At 48.5% G+C, this 24,210-nt stretch overlaps 1 protein-coding gene across 1 annotated transcript; it reads left to right on the forward strand.

The window, feature by feature from the left end:
- The first annotated feature begins 280 nt into the window (after window positions 1-280).
- Window positions 281-21,795, forward strand: sema6ba (sema domain, transmembrane domain (TM), and cytoplasmic domain, (semaphorin) 6Ba). Its single transcript, XM_062481831.1, has 17 exons — window positions 281-904; window positions 11,555-11,678; window positions 12,254-12,365; window positions 12,457-12,520; window positions 12,821-12,883; window positions 14,189-14,287; window positions 14,382-14,472; window positions 14,961-15,080; window positions 15,563-15,651; window positions 15,810-16,027; window positions 16,179-16,310; window positions 17,121-17,270; window positions 17,528-17,707; window positions 17,920-18,060; window positions 18,238-18,315; window positions 18,552-18,613; window positions 19,825-21,795. The coding sequence occupies exons 2-17, from the start codon at window positions 11,573-11,575 to the stop codon at window positions 20,850-20,852; spliced, it is 2,733 nt and encodes a 910-aa protein (XP_062337815.1). The 5' UTR covers window positions 281-904; window positions 11,555-11,572; the 3' UTR covers window positions 20,853-21,795.
- The last annotated feature ends 2,415 nt before the right edge of the window (window positions 21,796-24,210 follow it).

The following is a 24,210-nucleotide window of genomic DNA, read 5'->3' on the forward strand; positions in this document are numbered from 1 at the left end:
GTGTGTGTGTGTGTGTGTGTGAGTATGCGTGTGTATGGGTGTGTGTGTGTTTGCGTGTGTGCGTGTGTGTGCGTGCGTGCGCTCGTGCCGATTGAGTGTTGTTTGGATTTGCGATGCAATTCATAGTAACAAACGGCCTACAACGCATTTACGCTAAAACAACTGTGGTTTTATCCAACTTTTATTTTGCTTGTGTAGTTGTCTCTGTGTGACAGACAAAAAAAGATAGAGAAAGGGGGGGGGGGGGTGCGGAGGAGCCTGAGGACCAATACAGGCAACAGAGCTCAAACTGCGGGGTGCTCTGTCTCAGGTCTTGCAACCCGCCCCTGATCAGACCCTCCGTGCGCCAGCCCTTACCGACTATTACGAGATTCACTGCGTCAGTCAGAGACGTTTATTTGGAGCAGATGTAAATTGAGAATTATGATATTGTTCAAAGAAAAGCTTTGCGTATTGAAGACAATTGATCGAATGTATGCATTTATTATTGTAGGTTTCCATTTTAGGGGAATGTACGGCGGATGTTTGATGTCTGGGTCCATAGCGTAGCTCAGCCCTGGATCAGACTAAATGAACAGCATAATATAAAAAGAAGAGGAACAGTCTTTCATTCAACGAGTGTGTTTGATTGGGCGGTTCGCACGCGCTCACAAGGAAAGATAACGGTGATGTTGCGGCCACGCGCAGAAGTCGTACAGGGAAGAGGCAGGTGAGGTGCGGCCGAAAGGAACTAGTCACTAAAACTAAACCCTACCAAGGCATTGTGGTTACGGAGACCTGTGGATAAAGAGGACATCGGCACATACCCCTTGCTTTTGCTGTACCGCGAGAAGAACAAACGACTTGAAGCGAGGAGGGAATTTGGCACCTGGCAAAGAACCACTATACCTGTCCATCTGGCACGGTGAGCGCTAAATTGTGACATAGACGGACATTAGATAAGGGAGACCGTTGTGGTGGGGGTTGAACAGGTATAATGAAATATAAGATTCTCATATAAGATTTTCCCCGCGACCGCACCTTAAATGGCTTATACTCCTAAAGGTTACATGTACATGGAATGCATGTTCCTGTGTCTGAATAAATATGTGTATCTATCTGATATATGTTTATTGGTTCGACAGTAGTACGTTCTCAATTCTCTAGTTACCACTGTTTAACATCCCAAGACATTGTAAATAATTTGCCTTTGTGTCATTGAAATCTTTCGCTTAGGCAGAATGGATGATTTCATTAGCTGCATTGGTTCTTTATGTTGCAAAGCACATTTTGTGTTGCTTGGAGCATGCACTAAAAATTTCTAATGACAGTTCACTTTCAGAGCATTCATGCTACAATAAAGTATAGGTTATTTACTCAATCATTCAGAAATCATGAATATAAAAATAAGAATCATGCAATTTCTCTTTTCTTTAAAGAGTGTAATTGAAAAATTATGTTTTATCAATGATTGATTATGGGCTTGATTAAGGCTTTCAATTATCCAGACTAAAGGTCAGACATATGTTGATGTGCCTGCTTTCGATCCCATTGACTAGATCCTTACTTTCTCTGTGGCAGAATTACAGAAGCCGCAGGATGTGTTGTGTGTTTGAGCCCAATAGGGTGAACAGGCTGTGTTGAAACATGGGTCATACAAAAAAAAAAATCCTTCCTATTTTGTTAGGTACGAGAACCCTCTTTTAAGATGATTTATCTTATTATTTAAGGTCTTTGTATATTTGAAGAGCTGTATATGTGGAGTTTTGTTCCACAAAATGCCATATAGGTAGTCTCAGTAGTCTGTGTTGTCTTGGTGCTGGAGGTTGTTCCACTTCCATTGGCATCTTCATTGAGTTTTTGGTTCTAGTTTTGTATGGCTTAAATGTGTACCACAAATTAAATGAACAGCAAAACAAAATCCCAATCTTTTTATCCAGTCCTTCATCTCTTCCACAATTCTTGTGGGTTTCAGAAGCCCCAGGGTGAAATCCGTATCATCCAAACAGACTTCTGGATGGGTAAAATTGGTCAGGAAGCTGTGTTTCAGATAAAAGGAATCAACAAGCCAGCACCCACGGCACACTGACAAAACACAGAGGAAACAGTCAAACTCCTCGTCTCTGTATTTCCAGCACAGTTGCAAGCTGTCCACTGAAGGCCCTCTAAGCTGCCTTCCACCATACTCAAGTAAACTGCTCACTTACCCACCGTCCGACTGGGGCCACTAGTGATTTACTGGTTATGTATTATTTATTGTTTACAAGTCCCCCATTTACACTCAAGGCTAGAGAGTTTTACAGGCTATCATTGCAGTTGTTTATGTTTTGATGAGACAGAGAAAGGGGGTGGGGAAGAAAGGCAGAAAATCAGAGCAGAGAGAAGATTGCAGTGAAAGATTAAGGAACTAGCATGAGGCTCTGGGAGACAGTGATTAGCAGAGAGACAGCGAGAGGCAGAGAGACAGTGATTAGCAGAGAGACAGTGAGAGGCAGAGAGAGAGCGAGAGGCAGAGAGACAGCGAGAGGCAGAGAGACAGCGAGAGGCTCTGGGAGACAGTGATTAGCAGAGAGACAGCGAGAGGCAGAGAGACAGTGATTAGCAGAGAGACAGTGAGAGACAGTGAGAGGCAGAGAGAGAGCGAGAGGCAGAGAGACAGCGAGAGGCAGAGAGACAGCGAGAGGCTCTGGGAGACAGTGATTAGCAGAGAGACAGCGAGAGGCAGAGAGACAGCGAGAGGCAGAGAGGCAGTGGGAGGCAGAGAGACAGCGGGAGGCAGAGAGACAGCGAGAGGCAGAGAGGCAGCGAGAGGCAGAGAGGCAGCGAGAGGCAGAGAGACAGCGGGAGGCAGAGAGACAGCGAGAGGCTGAGAGACAGCGAGAGGCAGAGAGACAGCGAGAGGCAGAGAGCGATAAAAAGAGCTGGACAGACAGAGAGAGGAGGAGTGAGAGAGGAGGGATGAAGACAGTCTGAGGGTGTGTGAATGGTCTCCCTGTTATCCCTGCTGGACACACAGACAGCCATACAGCAGCCCTGCTAGCAGGTGCTGACCCCAACACACAGCAACCACAGGGAACAACAGGTGCAGCCACTGTTTTCTTCTGAATCTTTTTTGACTGCACACCAACCCTTCAAAACTACCACCACAACACCAACAAACACATCAATGCAAAAGGGCTTCTAACAACTAAATATTGACACAAACCAATTGAAATGCCAACTAACCTCAATTATCCAACCATAATAAAATAACAGCACCACCATGGAACCACAGAAATTCAATTTAAAAATCAAGTGAGAAACCAAGTTGAAAACCCAATGGAATGGATAAACTAGTCAAGGTTTCAGGTAAAAGCAATCTAATTGAGCCTGGAGGGAGTCTAGTTCCATAGGGAACTATAATGAGCAGTATTGATCTGACAGGACCCTACTCAATCACACATGCTAAGCTGATAACAGCACTTCCAGGCAAACATATGCAGGATTGTAGGAAAAAATACCAAAAAAGAGCTAATGAAATCGAGCCTGCTGTGGGCTTTTCTCAGGAGGATAGGGCGTTGTTTTTAACAGGTTACAGTTCCTGTGTCAAGTTCAGCACCTTTGCAATATGCGTTAAAACAGTGCTAATTGAAAGTTACAGAAAGAGATAACCAACTAAGAGGAAGTGTCAATAAAAAATTTGTTAACAGCCAGGTTTCCAATCCACTTACACCATAGCTGTTCCTTATTCTCTGAAGCAGTAAATGAATCTGCACTGTGGTCCTGACAAATAAAGCCTCTTATTTAAAAACTCCCATTTCCCTCAGAGTGTGAAAATCCTTTGCCGTTCTAACTTCACAGTGGGCCAGTGTTTGTGAACCGACAGGATTCCCAATGCACTAGCTCATCAAAAAAGACTGAAAAGAGCCTGTATAGCTCAGATGGATTATAGGGCTCTGACTGCGCAGGCATCTGCTTTATGACCTATACTAGCATGGGTCCTAGGAGCAGGGACCTCAGGAAGCCATTCTTCTAGATTAAGAGGGCAGAGGTGCTGGACTCAGCCATGTGGCCCTACTGTCAGTATACAGCAAACAAAGAGAGGTCTCTTGTAGAAAACCATTTGGTTAGCTCCATATCAGCCACTGAACCTTTTGGGCGCATGTATGTGACAGACCACCTTTCCCTCTCTGATATACATAAAAAACAGACATGTTTATTGGTGCTACAGGTATCTGTTGGGACAGGTTTCCTTGTGGCCCACACATATTGAACATGTGTGAGAGCTGTGTGTTGCGTCAGATGAAAAGCTCCACGGACTGCTATTTTCTAACGTGTTGATATTTATGGTCCGTTTTATGGCCTGCTTTCCTCCTGGTGGGGCCCTCCAAGAGCTAGATGCGATCCAGGGAACCCTGTGCTCAGCGTGTGGTCTCTTCAGTGTGCATAGTGACGCTCACACACATTTACTTTACAAGCACGTGGCTTCACTAGACCCTTGCAGCCCAAGACACACTAAGCTAAGTCTGCCACACACACTCCATGCACCCGTACACAGAGTGCAGGCTCCAGAACAAAACAATTATATAAATAGACAACTAGAATCCAGATGTCTGAGGTACATGCTGCAGTGCACAGGTTGTCTTATTTTCAGAAGCCTGCTGCTTTATCACAAGACATTAACTGGCTCATTTTATGTGACATTAGACCGTTCCCTCAGCACTGACCTTCAGGTTGGCTCAAAGTGCAGCATCTGTATTCTCTCTAGAACCGTAGTTATTCTCTCCTGTTTCCCACCTCCCGAGTCCTCATTTGCATGATAAAGTATCAGTCCACCTCACACAGACACACACAGAGACACTCATGCGCACACACACACATATATACATGCACAGGCAACCTTTTCAGAAATGCAAGTGGAGCTGGCACTTGACTTTTCTGTTCTATTGTAGCCATGCATGGTGTTTGGGAGTTTTCTTGGAAGTGTAGCCTTTTCATACTTTTCTGCTGCGTCCATCCAATGGTGTGTTCTCTGATTAGGTAGGCAACAGAGTGTTTATGCCAGGCATGTGGCGAGGCAGCGAAGCCAGACAGACAGGGCTGGAAGACGTTTTTATTGGGAGATAAAAGCACAGCCAACTTCTTTGTCTCTGCCACTCTAGATGGTTTTTAGTCTGATTATGTTTTGTTGTGGATAATCTGTCTCCTCCTCCTTATTCTCCTCCCAACCCTTCCATCCCTCCCTCCATCCCTTCCTCCACCTCCACACAGACTCTGAGGCCTCTCTTTTAATTATGGCTTTTCATCAGAGGCCCAGTCGCCACAGAGGAGAGGGAAGGAGAACAGCAACACAATTATACCTGAGAGAGGAGAGAGCTCTCAGGGGAGAGCTATCATTGTGTGCGTGTGTGTGTGTGTTTGTGTGTGTGCGCGCATTTGATCAACGTCTATACACCGGTGCTTGTCGTAGGTGTGCACTTGAATGCGTGCGTTCTAAGGTGAGAGTAAATGTACGTGTGCATCTATTGTATATGTGCAGGCATGTGTGTGTGTGCCGTGTATGCCTCAGCCCCTACCATTGTAATGCGTCACCCATATACAAGCACACCCCATTCATTATCTAAGGAGACTGACTGTGGAGAGATGCGATCGCCTGAGTTGGCGGATGTCAGAGAAGCTATATTTACCTTCATTACAGGTGACTGCAGCACCGAAAACAACAGTGGCTCCGATTTCATCAACCTGTCTCACTGGTTCTCACTAACACAGGCCAAGACGGAACATTGTGCAGTTGTACGGTTGTCAGCTACAGCAGCTGTGATAGTGAACAAAGACACAAGTGTACCCCCATCTCCACAGCCGTTTAGCAGTCTATCTTTCAGACTCACGGACGTGTGCTGGAGTGTGCCCTACCACAGTAGCCTATGTGCTTATCGTGTGTGCGCGTGTGTGTGCTGCATACTCAAGTCCTTGTCTCGAGCTCAGGGCTGTGAACTGAATGTATATGTGCTTGCTGCAGTGGAGCTCTGTGTAGTAACGTTTGCCCTTGCTGCAGCTCGGCGCTGCGCAGGAGATGTGTGCGTGTGTGTGTATGTGTGTGTGTATGTGTGTTGTCTGTATTTTCCTGAGTTTAGTGCAGCACCATAAATACTCTGCTTCCACTGCAGCCTTAGCTGTTGAAAGGCTGTTTCTTTATAACCCACGGGTCAAGAGACTTCAAGCTGTAACCATGCAAGTGTTCCTTTTTGAGTCTATTCCGTCAAATATTACTGTATACGTCTGGTAGAGCGAGGGAAAAACTGAGAGAAGAGGTGGAGAAAGGGAGAGACAAAGAGAGAAGGGGTGATGCATATGCAAATGAGGCCATTAGGATCTGAGGTGTGATGCTAATGAGCATAGAGATCTCACCCTCTTGGCCTTTCTAACAGCTTCCCATCACCTCCAGCCAAACCAGGATCAGCTGTCTAACCTTTCCCTCCAATCTTCGCTTCCACTTAACAGCAGACCCTGAAGCAGCCTTATATAAACCCTGGTGTTTTCTTTCGTCTTGATGTTTGCCTCGCATCTGATCTGGGCACTTTCCCATGTTACTTTGCTGTCGTGGTATAGTAGTGGAGCCGTACAGCTCACAGTCGGGGAGACACTATTTAGGTCCAACGGTGAGCTCCAGACACATCAGCGGGCAGAGTGGCTGGTAGCAGGAGAGGAGATGGAGGACATGGGCTCTCTGTCTGGGCTCCTCTCCAGTCCTGGCCAGGCCTTTATAATTACCTATGGCCCAAACCCAGGGGGTTATGGGAATCTCTCTCTCTCTCACTCTTTAGTTCTCTCTCTTCCACTCACTCTCTCATACACACTTCACTGATAACACACAGATGCGTAGGGGCCTTGTACAGACATAACCTTCATATTAGCATATAAATGAGGCTGCAGAAGGAATAGTGCATAAGGACATTTAACTGAGAAAAACCAGATTTCTTCAACTCCTAGACACTTAGGGGAAGAGTGTATTAGCCATTAAGGCCTCCTAGCTGATAAGATAAAGACATGACCTGATTGATTCTACTGCAAATCTGTGTGTGTGTTGGGGGAGGAGGGGCATGGTCTGCCTTTGTCTGCTTTTGAGTGCTTGTTAGTCAGCATGTAGCTGGTCGTTTTCTTTAGTCTTCTCCGGGGTTTCTGTTTGCCAAGCAGACAGGCCCGAGCCTGTATCATTGTCTGTATCAGGCCATTAGAGTGGAGCAGTGTGAAAGTGAAGGTGACCCACTTATCCCAGTGTACCCCCCCCACTACCCCCCGCCCCCCACAGACACACACACAACTCACCCCCGGGTGCTGCTGCTGAATCCAAGTCTCTTAACCTGCACGGACTCTTAAATGTGGGGAGTGTGTGAGAGTTGTGCAGTATGCATGGGACGGGGACGGGGGGACGGGGGGGGCACACAAAGTGTGGTTGTGTGTACAGCATGTGTATGTGAGACAAGGAGCGAGAGACTGAGCGAGAAGGGGGCCGTTCTATGGTTTTAAAGCAGATTCTCATACCTCGCATATGTCTCCTTCAGTCAGGTCTGTCTGATGTGGGCCTAACGTCATGTCTTAGTCTCTCTGCCAGTCTCTCAGCGACACGCACCTCTGCCAGCTTGGTACGACGACAGTAGAATGGAGAGAGGGAGAGGGTGGGCGAGCGAGCGAGTGAGCGGGAGAGAGCGAGAAGAAGAGAGAGGACATGTGTCGGCTAAAAGCCTTCCCACTGTAGAGTGTTATTCTCCGCTGTCATGGCACGGCACCCTTCGGTTAGAACACACAACAATGAAACTCCTCAATCACTCCCCACCGGCAGGCAGTGTGGTTATCTGTCAGCCATGACTGAGGCATGGCCCAATGTAAACAGCAGCTGACTGTAATGAGAGTCGTTTCATATCCTCCACATCCAACTCATTTATGATGTGGTCCTGGTTTGGGGTGTTTTTGTAATGAAATCTTTTATCATGTTTGCTGTCATGTTGGGCTGTGTTGGAAAACCATCATCCACAGTTCTCGCAGGAAATGGTTTATAACAGTGTAAGACAGAAAGGGAAGTGTTTTACTGGGACAGAAATGAGTGTCATTTGAAATTGAAGTGCTGATAGAAGGGATTCTTATATTGTGTCAATATTTGAATGCGGTGTAAAGTCCACTTAATCTTCAATCACATATTTCCTCTCTGCCCCTCTCCCCCTCTCTCCTTCTCTCTCCCCATCCCCCTCTCTGAAAGACAGCCTTCCTGTGTGTGTGTGCGTGTGTGTGTGTGTGTGTGTGTGTGTGTGTGTGTGTGTGTGTGTGTGTGTGTGTGTGTAAGAGAGACAGAATCCACCCTGATTCCCTTTACATCTGCTGCAATAGAACGTTGTGGCCTGACATTGCTATTGGTTGCTACGGTAACAGGGGCACAGGGAAGAGTGGCTTTAGTAGCTAACTAGAGATAATATATTTTGCCCAAGAGCCCAATCACAAGGACATAATTTTACATGAACAGGTCATACACCAAAACACACTCCAGACACATCACCACAGTGAAATATGTGAGGAGTTGAATACAAATGCAACACACACAAACACTGCTGCATTTTCCTTCAGAAAATACATCAGAAACATTGGTGTGTGTCGTGTTCCAGACCTTGTAGGTGTCCTTCCAGCTTATTACACAATAATAAGCTGGGCTGTTGTTGCTAAGGTGATAACCTCCCTGTTGCAGTGTGCCCCAGGCTCACCTCCCTGCTGCAGTGTGCCCCAGGCTCACCTCCCTGCTGCAGTGTGCCCCAGGCTCACCTCCCTGCTGCAGTGTGCCCCAGGCTCACCTCCCTGTTGCAGTGTGCCCCAGGCTCACCTCCCTGCTGCAGTGTGCCCCAGGCTCACCTCCCTGTTGCAGTGTGCCCCAGGCTCACCTCCCTGCTGCAGTGTGCCCCAGGCTCAACTCCCTGCTGCAGTGTGCCCCAGGCTCACCTCCCTGCTGCAGTGTGCCCCAGGCTCACCTCCCTGCTGCAGTGTGCCCCAGGCTCAACTCCCTGCTGCAGTGTGCCCCAGGCTCAACTCCCTGCTGCAGTGTGCCCCAGGCTCAACTCCCTGGAATGTCTACCTGCTCGCCCTCTCACACTAACGCAGCACAGAGAGAGCAGATTCTGAAGAACACCTCAGCTTTGATAGAATGATAGAAGGTTTTGGGTAGGTGTTGTCCTGATTGTGTAATAACGGAGGAGGAATGAATTACTGATTGGCTGATATCATATGTAATAGCAGCTTATTGGCTAATGGTGTGGGTAAGAGACAATGATTTTTAATGGTGTGGGTAAAAGCATTTGATTGGCTAAATGTGTGGCTTATGTTATATGTAACTGTTTCCATCTATCCCCCACAGCTGGTGACCATGACAACCATGTCAGTATCACATCATTAAGCCACTCAAATTAAAAGTGATCTAACTGAGTGGAACAAATACTTGACCTCTCTCTTTCTCTTTGTCTCTCTCTCTCCCTCCCAATGCTCTTATTTCATATGGATAGCCAATAGCGTTTGATAAAGAGCCCTAGAGCCTCTCTGAGAATTCAGTAGCATGCTGCAATATACAGCCCTTGACACCCCTATAGCTAATAGTGTTCTTCAATATGTTGCCCTTGGCCTAGATCTGATGTGATTTTGGAGATCAATAACCTTGATCAATACAAACTTTAATGAGGATGCATCCTCCCTCATTGGTTGAAAGCTATGTGTATGTGTGTGTGCATGTGTGTGTGTGTGTATGTGTGTGTGTCTGTGTATATATTTTCTATATTCACTGGCTTCACGGTTGGGGTCAGTCAGAGTAAGGGAATCGAAATATCCTTTCTAAAGCTTCAAAATGGAACGGAGGAAAAATGGTACTATATTATCTCCCGAATCGGCCATATTGGAATGGCATTGACAGCCAAGTTCCAGACTCAGTCTGGGTCCTCCTTCCTTGGTTAGAGCAGCCCTAGAGTCATCCCCACTGAGGAGAGAGAGGGGGGTTGTTCCTCCAGCCACCTCGCTCATCTGGACTGCAGTGGAGCTCTCTGGCTCTTCAGCTTCTCTAGGCTTCCCTGCCACCAGCTGTCATTCAAATGCCATGTGCCTGTAATGCAATACGACAGCTGCATACTGCAGTGTGTGTGTGTGTGTGTGGGGGGGGTATGTGTGGTACGTGCTCCTGCACATCTAATAAGAGCTGTCATCTTATCACCTTAGCAACAACAGCCCATCTACCTTTCAACTCTCTATTCTATCTCTGTGACAACAGTCATTTATACTTTTATCTTGTGGCAGGCCAGCAGAGATGGAGAGAGATAGAGAGCGAGGGAAAAGAACGACTGAGGGAGAGAGAAGAGGGAAGGATATGATGGAGGAGGGGAGAGGGAGGAAGGGTGGACATGAAAAGGGGATGGGGGGATGAGAGAGCTACGTCCATTTGATTGAAACAGCATAGATAGTACGCTGTTTTCCGTTTCCTTCACTCTCTCAATTCTTTCAGACCTTGTATCTCCCCCCTCTCAGGTCGTTTTCCTCTCCTCCTCTCCTCTTCTTTCTCTCTTTCCTCCATCTTATTCTCATGTTTGGGAACGTTGTCATGGGTTGTACAAGACTGACAGTTCCCCATCCCCTGCTGTCTCCTCTTCTGCTGTCCTCTCTCTCTCTCTCCCTCCCTCCTCCTCTCCTGCTTCTTCTGGTGTTACATGGTGGCAACAGCACAGGACAGCTGGCTGTTTGTATGTGTGTGCACATTTGTTTGGACAATGTGTGTGGGTGCTCATCTGAAAGGTTATTCTACACAGTTGGTTCAGTGTGAAACTGATGTGGAGATAAATGTGCCGATGAATGTTTATTCACACTTTGACTGTTTAACCCCTGTTAAATGTGGGCATTTGTGTGTGTGGGGCAGTTATTCTTTCCTTTTGACCCCCTGGTGGCTTTTGTTGAAAGAAATCCACCCTTACCCATGACACCTAGCATGCTTGACCCCTGTAGAATGCTGAATGATTGTTCACCCCCCCCACACCCATCCAGCTCCCTCTCTACATGACCTGCATCTCCCTTTCCTCTCCCTCCCTCCCTCCTCCCTCCCGTCACAGTGACTGACTCAAGCTGGTCTACAGAGTTTTCCTTGACCTTTGGATGGCCATATATAGGAAAACAATCAGTGTTAGGGACAATAGCTCCAACAGCAGCCTTCAAGGTCTGTGACCAGCCTATACTGCCCAAAAAGGGGAGTATATGGCTCTGGATTCAGTTAAAATTACTCAACAATTAGTCTCCTTCCCACATGAAAAGGCCATAGTGCCCAGAATGGACAATGGGGCCACATAGAGCGTCCATTCACACAATGACCAGTGGGCTAAAGCCAGATTGGTGGCAACATTCTGTCTCCTGACCTTCTGACACAGCCCACTCTCCTTTCACACTCCCCGCTGACCGCTTGTTCACTCTCTCTCTCTCTCTCTCTCTCTCACACACACACACACACACACATGCCCACACGCACACAGATATACACACACGCACAGCCACCCGACTGGTCACAAATTTTCTTTCCCCTTTCCTTTCACAGTGCCTGTGCTTTGCTGCCATGACGACCATGGCCCCTCCCCTCACGTTACTACTCCTGCTCCTGCGATTGGCTGAGGGTTCTTTCCCAGAGGAACCCAGTCCCCTCAGCTACGCTCCCTTAGAGGGTATGTATTTGTGTGTGGGCGTGCGTGTGTGTGTGTGTCAGTCTAGCATTGATGAAGCATTGATTGATGACTTCTGGTGACTGTCAGACAGACAGGTCAGGGGTCATAGTCTTGGTCTTAAGCTGTTTTCTTAGAAATCTTCCATGCCACAATGCCAAGGAGCTAGACGGAACGACTATCCCTGTCAACCTGTTTTGTTTCTGAGAGATGGAGCGGGGGCGGGAGAACGAGAGGTATGGAGAGGTACAGCTTCAAAGAGACGAGGGTGAAGTGGAGGAGGAGGAGGTCCCCATGGGAGGAGAGAGCAGAGATGGGGAGAATGAAAGAGGAGAGGAGGAGATGGATGGCTATGTGTTTTATCCACCCCTGCAGTCAAGGACAGTGGGATGGATCTCTATCTCCTGTCGCCCCTCCTAGCCCGGTTCCTGATGAAGGCTCCCAGTGGAGACATCACAATGTCCTCTACTCTTAACCTTCCCTGGGGTGCATCCACAATGTCTCTCTCTCTCTGTCTCTCACACACACTCACATTCGGTCTCTCACACACACACTCTCTCTGTCTGTCTGTCTCTCAGTGGTGCGGAGGTATCCAGTGTTTTTGGGTAGAGCTCACCGTTCGGCCCAGAGACAGGAGCTTCACATCCAGACCATCCTCCAGATCAACCGCACGCTCTACATCGGAGCTAGGTGACTATAGGCAACAACCCCTTCCCCCTCACCTCCTGCCCCTAGGCCTCCCACACATATATAGTAACCTGTGTGTGTGTGTGTGTTTTAGGGATGACCTGTACAGAGTAGAACTGGATAATAACATGTCTGGTGAGGAGATGTTCTATAGCAAGGTAAGATCATGACCCCATCACACACACGCGCGCGCACACACACACGCGCACACACACGCTCACACACACACACGCTCACACACACACACGCTCACACACGCGCGCGCACACACACACGCGCTCACACACACACGCTCACCCACACACACGCGCTCACACACACACGCTCACACACGCTCACACACGCTCACACACACACACGCACACACACACACGCACACACGCACACACACACACACACACACACACGCTCACACACACACACACGTTCACCCTTGTCATGTTTTGTTCTCATGGCAGAAGCGGACGTGGGAATCCAATAAGAACGATATCCGAGTCTGCAGGATGAAGGGCAAACATGAGGTTGGTTCATATTACACACACACACACACACACACCTGGACAGACTCATGCTCAGATTAGCTATGAGCCAGGCTCATCAGAACTTCACCCAGGCCCACCCACTGTTAGGACTGAGGACCAACACCTGCATCCACCTCTACACACACTCAAACATACACAGGGGTCCTAATGCGTTACATACACACAAAGCAACACAGCTGCAACCAGACACACCTGCGTGTTTGCCCATACCCTCCAGGACACAGGAGGGGATGGGCAAACACATCATCGAGAGGGATGATCGGAAGCTCTGCACTGAATCTGATCCTGGAAAACGGATCTAAGCTTCATATGAATGCATGGCCAAGCACATAAAGAGACAGAATGAGGCCAGAATCAGAAAGGAAATGGGGGGGGGGGGGTGGTAGGACACAAAAGAGGAAGAGTGAAACAGTCTTAAGGGAGAGAGAAGAAATCAGGACTGATGGAGGCAAGGATGGAAAGATGAGAGAGGAAATGAGAGAGTTATGCTACATGGGGATTAAAAGAACTCTGGAAAGAGATAAAAGGAGATGAGGCAAAGAGAAAGCTGGAAAGGGAAGGTAGAGAGAGAGAACATGGGGGAGAGAGCGCACAGGGAGAGAGAGGGATGTGAAATCAAGGGACACAGATGAAAAGAGGAAGGAGAAAAAACTACCAGTATCAAAGGTGTGTGTTTGTGTGTATGTGTGTGTGTGATAGAGAGAGAGAGAGAGAGAGAGAGAGAGAGAGAGAGAGAGAGAGAGAGAGAGAGAGAGAGAGAGAGAGAGAGAGAGAGAGAGAGAGACCGAGAGAAATAAGAGAAATATTGAGAAAGGGGAAAAGTGGTGAAAAAAGACAGGAAGAGACTGAAAGTGAGAGGTACGGAGAAAAGGACATTAGTAGAGAGAGAGAGAGAGAAAAGGAGAGAGAGGAAGGAGGAGAGGGAGGAAGTGAAGGAGCATGTCTAGTTAGCTCAGATGGGCCTCATAAGAGAGAACGTTTCCACGCTTACTAAAGCTCCAGCTGACACAGAAAGTTATTGCTCCCTTTGAAATGAGGGGATCAATCTCAACATGTTGTTGAGGTTCTAAACCAGATTTAAGACTCCGGCTGTTTCCCCACAGGCACAGAGATCCAGGTCTTATCTTAGTACTTCTTCTTACAGTGTCAGGTTTACTTCCAATGTTCCGAGTGCCTACATCACTGACTGGCCCCCTCTTTCCTCTCTTCCTATCTTCTCTCTACTCTCTCCTTTCCTCTCTTTCTCTCTACGCTCTCCTCTCTCCCTTGTTTCTCTGTCACCAGGGGGAGTGTCGTAATTTCATCAAGGTCCTACTGAGCCAGTATGGTGGACTGTTTGTGTGTGGAACAAATGCCTTCAACCCCCTGTGTGCCAACTACACCGTGAGTATCTGTTTCTTTCTGTCTGTTCATCAGTCTGAAAATGGATCTGTCCATCTGACAGGAAACGGTGTGTGTGCATGTGTGTGTGTTACAGAGAGACTCTCTGGAGATGGTGGGAGAGACAGTCAGCGGCATGGCTCGGTGCCCCTATGACCCACGCCATGCCAACGTGGCGCTGTTTGCAGGTAGATCGTGCTCTAGTGAAGGCTCTTCCAGACGGAACATCTGTTCCCAGCTGTACTGAACCAGTCAGACTAGACATCTGATGAGGGCTCCATAACCCTGTACTCAGGAATGATTTATAAGATGTTCTGCAATGTTTACTTTAAACCCCCAAACCTCTCTCTTTTACTCACTCTGTCATCGCCCTCCCACTCCCTACTCTCTCTCTCTCTCTCTCTCTCTCTCTCTCTCTCTCTCTCTCTCTCTCTCTCTCTCTCTCTCTCTCTCTCTCTCTCTCTCTCTCTCTCTCTCTCTCTCCTCTCTCTCTCTCTCTCTCTCTCTCTCTCTCTCTCTCTCTCTCTCTCTCTCTCTCTCTCTGTCTCTCTCTGTCTCTCTCTCTCTCTCTCTCTCTCTCTCTCTGTCTCTCTCTGTCTCTCTCTGTCTCTCTATCTCTCTCTCTGTCTCTCTCTCTCTCGGCCTCTCTGTCTCTCTCCCTTTCTCTCTTTCTTAGAGGGTAATCTCTTCACTGGAACCGTCACTGATTTCCTTGCGATCGACGCAGTGATCTACCGCAGCCTTGGAGACAGCCTCGCCCTCCGCACCGTCAAGCACGACTCTAAATGGTTCAGAGGTACCACCGTCCCTGATTGGCCCAGGCTCATAGCTCAACCCGCCATAGCCTTAGGGCAGTTAATGCAAATTGAAAATGTGCTCACAATTGTAAAATAACTGAATTACTAAGGCCAAATGAATCAATGAAGAAGGTCTTGTTGATATCATTGCACAGCCCTATCTGTAACTCTTCAATCAGCATCTCACTCAGAAACAACACACACATACACACACACATACACACAAACAAACAAACAAACAGCAGCCAACTAGCAGACCTACAGGTCAGGGCTAGAGCAGACAGGGATGAATTAATGATAAATAAGGTCCCGGTGTTTGTCCATGCTGATGAATTAAACAGGACATAAATGTTTCATGGCTGACCCAGGAGTCCAGCAACCATATTGCTGTATTTGTTGTTACAGCGTGGTGTTAGGAGATATGAGCTGGTACACGCTCTCCCCTCCAGCACTGAGCCCCTCTGTGTGTTGTTATTCTCAGAGCCGTACTTTGTGAATGCAGTTGAGTGGGGGCCTCATATCTACTTCTTCTTCAGAGAAATGGCCATGGAGTTTCACCACCTAGAGAAGGTAGTTATATATATTGTATATATACAGTATATATATATGTATACACTCTCTCTCTGTCTCTGTATTTCTCTCATAAATCACGTTTTTCTTACCTGTGTGCGCATGTGTGTGCGTGTGTGTGCGTGTGTGCGTGTGCGTGTGCGTGTGTGTGTGTGTAGGTGATGGTGTCCCGGGTGGCTCGTGTGTGTAAGGGGGATCTAGGGGGCTCCCAGCGTGTGTTGGAGAAGCAGTGGACTTCCTTCTTGAAGGCCCGGCTGAACTGCTCCATCCCCGGAGACTCTCACTTCTACTTCAACCTGCTCCACGCCACCAGCGACATCATACGCATGCAGGGCCGGGACGTCATCCTGGGACTGTTTTCCACGCCGCCTAACAGGTACGTCCACACACACACACAAAGCTCATTTTGTTAGGCCACATCCAACTCATTGGATGAGATCACAAGTATTTTATAGTGAAGTGGAGAATGTGGGCCATGTTTTTGCTAATTATTGCAATCTCCCTCTCTCTCTCTCCCGCTCTGGCAGTATCCCTGGCTCTGCAGTGTGTGTGTTTGACATGCAGCAGCTGGCTAGGGTTTTCGAGGGACGCTTTAAGGAGCAAAAATCCCCTGAATCCATCTGGACACCCGTGCCTGATGAGCTGGTTCCCAAACCCAGGTATTCTGTATTCACTGTCTCTCTCTCTCTCTCTCTCTCTCTCTCTCTCTCTCTCTCTCTCTCTCTCTCTCTCTCTCTCTCTCTCTCTCTCTCTCTCTCTCTCTCTCTCTCTCTCTCTCTCTCTATCTCTCTCTCTCTGTCTCTCTCTCTGTCTCTCTCTCTCACACACACACAAACACACCAATCGCACACAAACACACACACAATCGCACACACACACACACAGCCTAATATCCCAGACAAAGCTCTAAAGCAGAAACAAATTGTTTTATTGAAAGATCCTTCAACTAACTACACTGCAGCTAACTGTCTCCCTCCTTCTCTCTCATTCTCCCCTCCATCTCTTCATCTCTTCTCGTCTCTCATTCTCCCCTCAATCTCTTCATCTCGTCTCTCCTCTCCTTCTCCCCTCCATCTCTTCATCTCTTCCCATCTCTCATTCTCCCCTCCATCTCTTCATCTCGTCTCTCCTCTCCTTCTCCCCTCCATCTCTTCATCTCGTCTCTCCTCTCCTTCTCCCCTCCATCTCTTCATCTCTTCCCGTCTCTCATTCTCCCCTCCATCTCTTCATCTTGTCTCTCCTCTCATTCTCCCCTCCATCTCTTCATCTCGTCTCTCCTCTCCTTCTCCCCTCCATCTCTTCATCTCTTCTCGTCTCTCCTTCTCCCCTCCATCTCTTCATCTCGTCTCTCCTCTCCTTCTCCCCTCCATCTCTTCATCTCTTCTCGTCTCTCCTTCTCCCCTCCATCTCTTCATCTTGTCTCTCCTCTCCTTCTCCCCTCCATCTCTTCATCTCTTCCCCTCCCCAAGGCCAGGGGGCTGCGCGGTGCAGGGCTCTCGGTTCAGCTCGTCCAGCTCCTACCCTGATGAGGTGTTGAACTTCGTTAAGACTCACCCTCTGATGGATGAGACTGTTCCTCTGCTGGGACACAGGCCCTGGGTGGTGAAGACCATGGGCAGGTGAGAGGCCTTGTGAAGCGACGCTTCTCCAACCTACACTGCGCCACGCGGTGCTAAGCTGCACTGAGCTAGGTTACACTGCACCAGCCTATGCTACGCTACACAACACCACATTACATACAGACTTGACAGCTAATGTGGCTGAAGGTCTGATCTGTTTCTTCCCTTCGCCCCTGCCTTTTTCTCGCAGTTTCTATCGGTCTCCTTCTCTTTGTCACTAACGTGGTTTCTTTCGGTGTCTCTCTCTCTTGGTCCAGGTACCAGTTGACATCCATGGTGGTGGACATGGAGGCCGGTCCTCACAAGAACCGGACTGTGCTGTTCCTGGGCTCCACCCGAGGGACCATCCTCAAATTCCTCATGGTGCCCAACGAGGAGAGCTCCCCCTCCCACGGCAGTGTGTTCCTGGAGGAGGTGGAGGGATTCAACCCAGAGAAGTGAGAATGCTGCTCATCACCCCACCGGTGCATGATAGCATTGCTAACCAACACTCCTGTCCACTGTACTGTCCTATCACTGTGGTTAGGGTCAGGGTCCTTAGGGCTGGAAACAAACAAAGGGTCAATTCGGTCTTTCTTCTCCTCCTACCGTCTCTCTTCCTCCTCCCCTCTCCCCCTCCTCTCCTCTCTCTCTCTCCTTCTCTGTGTAGATGTGGGGAGGATTCTGTGCTGGCGCGCCAGCTCTTGTCCCTGTCTCTGGATCGCACCAGTCACACTCTGCTGCTGGCCTTCCCCTCCTGCCTGGTCCGAGTCCCCACGGCACGCTGCCATCTGCACTCTCGCTGTATGAAGTAAGTGGGCACAGGCGCACGCACACACACCCTCACAGCATCAGACACAATATTCTTCGAATAGAATTCATTCTGAATCATCAGCTTGACTGTGTGTGTGTGTGTGTGTGTGTGTGTGTGTGTGTGTGTGTGTGTGTGTGTGTGTGTGTGTGTGTGTGTGTGTGTGTGTGTGTGTAGGAGCTGCCTGGCCTCCAGAGACCCCTACTGTGGCTGGACCAGAGGCAGCACCTGTTCCTTCCTCAGGCCAGGGACACGGTAAGATGATCATGGTTACTAGGTTACTACCTCTTCCGACGAGGGGTTTCAGTTAGCTCTATTTTGATGCTATTGAATGTTATATTTCGATACGTTATTATGTTATGTTATGCTATTTTTGTTCAGGTTAGGTTTTTAAAATGATTTTCATGAATATTATATTGAATCTGCTTTATTGTGGTGATTACACATCACTTGGTGTCAATCATGTAATCCATTGTTCACGTTTGCTGCAGGCTGCCTTTTCAGCAAGACGTGGAGTATGGCAACAGCTCCTCCCACCTAGGAGATTGTGACGGTAGGTGACATAACTACACAAGCTGGCTGCATGGAGGTATTATATCAGCCTGCCTGCCTGCCTGCCTGCCTGCCTGCCTGCCTGCCTGCCTGCCTGCCTGCTGGGACAAACTGTTCTGGTGCCCAACAGCAGGCCCCACCTAGTGGTGGGATTCTGCCCTGCAGCAATGGATAAATTGGCTAGATTTCAATTTCATGCTTAACTAATGACAATGTGAGCGCATTCTGTTTAATTAATCAGCGTGCTATTGTTCATTTGTAGTCACAGGGATTATCCTCTGTGGCATCAATTGTGTCAGACCCAAACATACTTTCATGTTGTGTGCAGATTGTGAGGATGTGCAAGCTTGTGCAGCAGCTTCATTAACTGAGGTTTTAGATATCTGGTCTCAATCTCCGCTGAATAGCTTCAGTCAAAATCCTCCCAGCATGAGGAGTTTTAATTGGTTGACAGAGGAAGCAGTATGCCTCTTCTGTCAAAGGAGGACACATCTCAGTATGCAAATCTCTGTGCCCAAAGCTGCATGTCTGGCATTGTGGATAATAAAGCCAGCCAATAGACTTGCATAGTTAACAATGATGTCACCAAGTCACAGAGCTAACAGTTCACTGATTCCACAGACAGGTCAGGAAAACCTGTGTTTACATCCTGAAATGTCAATTCTGACTTGTCAGTTGTCAATGTTGTCAAATGAGTCCACTCGTGATAACTGTTCTGTCAGTTGTACAACAGCTCTACACTGCTACAAAGCCTGTTCTACATTCACACCACATTCTACACATCACATTCTAAGTCTAGATCTCCTGCTCACTCCTGGTTGGGTGCTGGGAGTTTGGGCTGGTGGTGACAGACCACAGGCCAGTGCCAAGACCAGAGACGTGTGTGCTGCTGTGTGCTCAGATGGGAGCGATTAGCGCTTGCACATTGGAAACCCAGACCCAACCTATGACGTGTTGCAGAGAGAAACCTTTCCACGCCAAGCAGAAAGCCCACAGTGGAAAACTGTGAGAGCAGAGTTGACTGGTGTGTGACTGATGAAAAGCGCAGACCTCTCACAGCCCAGAGCCTTGAGATCCACAGGGGCAAGCTGGAGAACATTGAGGGTCAGAGCTTCTGGGATGTATACAGCAGCCGTACGCTAAATGTAGTAGAACAGGAGAGGGTATGAGAGCAGAACTCTGCATCTGTAACTGTGTGTGTCCCCTGCCCAGGTCTTCTCCAGCAGAGCCTGCTGATTGAGCCCGAGAGCCTGGTCTCCCTCAACCTCCTGGTGGCATCTGCGGTCTCCGCCTTCACCATCGGGGCGGCCCTCTCCGGCCTCGCCGTCTGCTGGATCATGGCCCACAAGCCCGCTGGCCGTCGCCAGGGCGGCAACACCCCCCAGTCCTCCATCCAGCGGCGCGACAGGGGCATGCTGGGCACCGGAGGGGGCATGGGCGGCTCAGTCCTCAGTGTGACGCGCCAGGGAGGCGGGGACAGGCCCTGCTCCCAGGGCGGGGAGACGCTGTTTGTCATGCCCAACGGCTGGGTGAAGTCTGGGGACCTGGACCCTGGCTTCCTGCCCACTCCGGAGCACACGCCCCAGCAGAAGCGCCGCGGTCTGCGCCTCTCGGACTCCAACTCCGGGGGTTGGGACACCAGCCAGACCTACCTGGGAGGGGGTTCGGTGGGGCTGGGCTCCCCTTGCCCCCTGCCGCCCTCCCACCACCCCTCCACTGCCGTCTACCTGACCACCAGACTCTTCCAGCAAGGGGGAGGAGGAGGGGGGAGGCACGGGGTGGATGGGAGAGGAGGCAGCGAGACCCCGCGCCAGCACTACGTCTGTCTCAGCAAGCCCCGGGGAGCGGGGGAGAAAGGGGGCAGGGGGACACCAAATGCCCCCCTCAGGAAGTCGGCCGGAGAGTATGTGTATCCCATGACCCCCCAGGACTCGCCAGAGCGTCGGAGGGTGGTGTCAGCCCCCAGCGCCCCAATGGAGTTCGGTGAGCCCCTGCCTTTGCGCTGGCCTGCCCCGGAGGGCTACCTCCTCAGCAGCCATGGCATGGTGCCCATGCCCCTGCCTCCGACTTCCATGGTGGCGCCCAGCGGCCAGCCCTACGTGGCCCAGCAGCATACCCCCGGGCTGGGCAGGGCTCTGCTAAGAGGGGCCTTGGGGAGAGGCGAGCTGGGGGAGCTGGTGGATCTCAGCCAGTTGATGAGTAAGAAGGGCTGCAATGAGAGGACTCAAGCTGGCCAATGAGAAATTGCGATGGAGGAAAAAGAGAGGAGGAAGAGAGGGAACGAGCGAGCCAGTGATTGATGCAAACTAGTGTCTGTCCAAACACTCTTCTCTATTTCTCTGCTTCTATTTTCACCCTATCTTCACCCTCTCTCCACCTGATTTCCATCTCTCTCTCACTCATTCTCTATTCTTCTCTTTCTCTCTCATTGTGATTTAACTCTCCCGATCTCTTTTGCTGATCTCCCCCAGACCCCCTCTCCCCTCCCCCATGGCTCTACTTTCTCTGTAACTGGCTGCTTCTACTGCCACTCACATCCTGCCTCACGCTGATTGGCCAAGTTGTTGCTGTGTCTGCATTGCAGAGTTGCCTCACCCTCCTGCTGGAGAGAAAGAGGAAGAGCAATGAATAAATGAAAGAAAGAGGGAGGGAAATGAAAGAGGCAGAGAAGAGGAGAGGTGCGAGAGAGGATAACCTTGTGAATCACAAAATGACACTGCTCTCCCCGTGCAGGGATAAGGTGAACAAGAACAACATGGCTGCTCGGAGACTTCTCTGTCCCTCCAGACAACTGCCTAGGTCCAGTAAAGAGATTGAGTTGTATGATAACCAAGAAGACAACGGTGTGAACTATGTAAATTTTAAGACCGCTTGTTTCAGCATGATCACACTCTGGGCTACTTGAACAGACTCCCTTCAGCCTAACAAGGCTAAAACACTGAGGTCATTCTGACTGCCAACGTGAGCAGAACACCAATGACGGAGGGAGGGAGACTGAAAGAGGCAGGGCCTGTGTGTGTGTGTTTGTGTGTGTGTGTGTGTGCATGCGTGTGCTGGTGTGTTTGGGGTGTTCAGGTGGAATCTCTGGCAACTCTGAGGGTTTGGATTTCTCAGACAGTCTGCTGTAGGGGAACATACCGGAGCCATGATACACACAATTGCACACACAAATGTACAGGACACACAGACCTATGAAAGGACTACACGCACACACACGCACACACACACACACACACACACACAGACTCTTCTGTGGAAGAGTGGAGATGGTGGGTATTGATTGGGAGTGTGTGTATGAGGAGAGCTGGGTTTTAAAGCCCCAACCCTTCCTCAGTGGGATGAGAAGATCATAACTCACCTTACTGAAGAGGAGAGTCGGACTGAAATGTCAGCACTATTTCTGCCAGCTACACGTTCTCCGTAATGACATGGTACCATCTCATCCCTCCATCCCTCTATTTCTTCATCTCCATCACTTCATTCCTTCCACTTCATGTATTTTTTAATGACCAATAATTCCAGCCGGATAGGCATGTGCAGAAATAGGAGGACGTTTTAGCGGAGGGGTGTGTGTGGGTTGGTAGAATGTCACAATGGACCTGTTTACACCCCACAACATGAACTAACCATGAGGGGACTGCATGAATACACCGTCATGTAGATTGTAGGTATACTAGGTTGCACACACTATGTCAACTCCTTCACACTCTCGTCCCGTCCTTCATTTAGTCGTCAAATATTGCATCATTATACACATACAGACAGGTCTTTCATCATGTAGGTCTGCATTCCCCTGACAGTGGCTCATTATGTACTGTAGCTTGACCATGGATTGTAAGTAGTTCAAGGTCCCTCTGAGGTATGAGAGCTGAATGACAGTTACTGTCTCTGGGATTTAGGGTCACTGGCCCGACACCTGGAAGAGTTAATGGCGATTTCCCCCAGAGCTCAAATGAGACCATATATTCCCCTCATAAAAGTGTCTGCTGCCATGGGGAGGGTCACCGATAAGGCCCAAGTCACAGCTTTGAAGAGGGAGAAGGTAGGAGACAGAGAGGGTTGTGATGGAGAGAATGGATAGAGAAATACCAGTAAATCCCAAAGATACGGCAGTAACAGAGACAGACGTGGAAACCGAGGGATCTGATCCGTCATCCAGGGGAAACAGTTCCAACGTGTCCCAATGGAGAAAACGATGTTCTCTTGTCTGACGAACTCCGGCTCAAACATGCGGTACATCTGTCGTTTCACACTAGTAGAGATATGGGTTTAGCCACGCCTCTGCTACACTTGACCTTGCTTATTACGGACTAATTCATTTTCTCGACCTGTGCTTAGTTGTAACATATACATCCATATTCATGACAATGCCTTTTTTCTCCATCTTCATGTGCCAGTCATTCACCTTCAGCTGTAGGTAACATATGGCCTGTTAGGCGAAGCGAAAGTGAAAGTGCCATTACGACCATTTGCTCCATTTACGAGGCATACTCTGCTCATTTGACACTGTGATGTTGTTGAATTAGTTCAGATTTGTACAGTATCACTTGTTGCTGTGTACTATGATAATGATGAGTAATTTCAAAATGTCGCCTTCAAAAACTGAATGTTTTTTTCCTCCATAACTCAGACTTTAGCCTTTGCTGTTTGAGCTTTCATGACGTAGAAATGCTGGGGTCATCCTGTCTGAGGTTTGTTTAGATACTACTAAGGGAGCAAACTACTACAACTACTACATACAGTATAATATAAAATCTTATGAAAAAATGTACGGCCTCTTTTTCATGAAAAGGTTTATTGTGCTTTACTAGTATGAATATGTGATCAGGCCATATATGTGACATATTTTATGTTCCAACGATCATAATCGTGATTGTAGTTTATGAGCCAACCTTCAAATAAGGTGATCTTGAGACGCGCTGTCAAGCACTTTCATTGTTCTGCGTTGTGGAGGGGATTGTGTCTTGTTTGTTGACTGGTCTATCTTGATTTTCTGCCCTTTCTATCCTTGCCAGTAAACTGCCACACAATTGAACCTTGATAGTTTCCATCCTCAGTGAATGTATATACAGTATTCATTTGCTCATAATACTGTGCCGTAGTACACTAAGGAAAAGCACAATTTTTTTTTTTTTAAGGGGTTGTTCTGTATGTACTGTATATTACTGTAAATAGTCTATTTGAAGGTAACCTAGCCTATCAACTTGGATTGGATTTTTTTCTTTTCTCCTTTGGAACTGTCTTGGCTGGGTGCAGGTTCCAATAGACAATGCTGTGAATAAGGTGTGTGTACAGTATTTACCTTTATATAACTGAATGCTGACATCGGCCAGCTATTTTTCTTCATTAGACTAGAGACAGTCTTGTCCCGGTGATCAGCGTGTAAACGGAAAGTGTTCAGTTGACTTGGCTGGATGCTGTTGATGTCTGCAGTTGCAGTAAATTTCATCACAAAACTGACTGAGCATAACTGTACTTTGGGTTTACTGCTATTAAATGGTTAAACAAATTAACTGTGTTTGAATGAAGATGACCTGATGGAGAAAGGAGGGAGAATTAAGAGATCACTGCAAAATTATCAATCAATTCATATTATGT

This window comes from Osmerus eperlanus, chromosome 16 (genome assembly GCF_963692335.1).
Source record: "Osmerus eperlanus chromosome 16, fOsmEpe2.1, whole genome shotgun sequence".
NCBI classification, from domain to species: domain Eukaryota; kingdom Metazoa; phylum Chordata; class Actinopteri; order Osmeriformes; family Osmeridae; genus Osmerus; species Osmerus eperlanus.

Coding starts and splice junctions, on each gene's coding strand:
- sema6ba (XM_062481831.1), top strand. CDS start 11,573: ATGACGACCATGGCCCCTCCCCTCACGTTACTACTCCTGCTCCTGCGA. Junction 16,311..17,120: donor GAGCTGGTTCCCAAACCCAG/GTATTCTGTATT, acceptor CCCCTCCCCAAG/GCCAGGGGGCTGCGCGGTGC. Junction 17,708..17,919: donor GAGGGATTCAACCCAGAGAA/GTGAGAATGCTG, acceptor TTCTCTGTGTAG/ATGTGGGGAGGATTCTGTGC.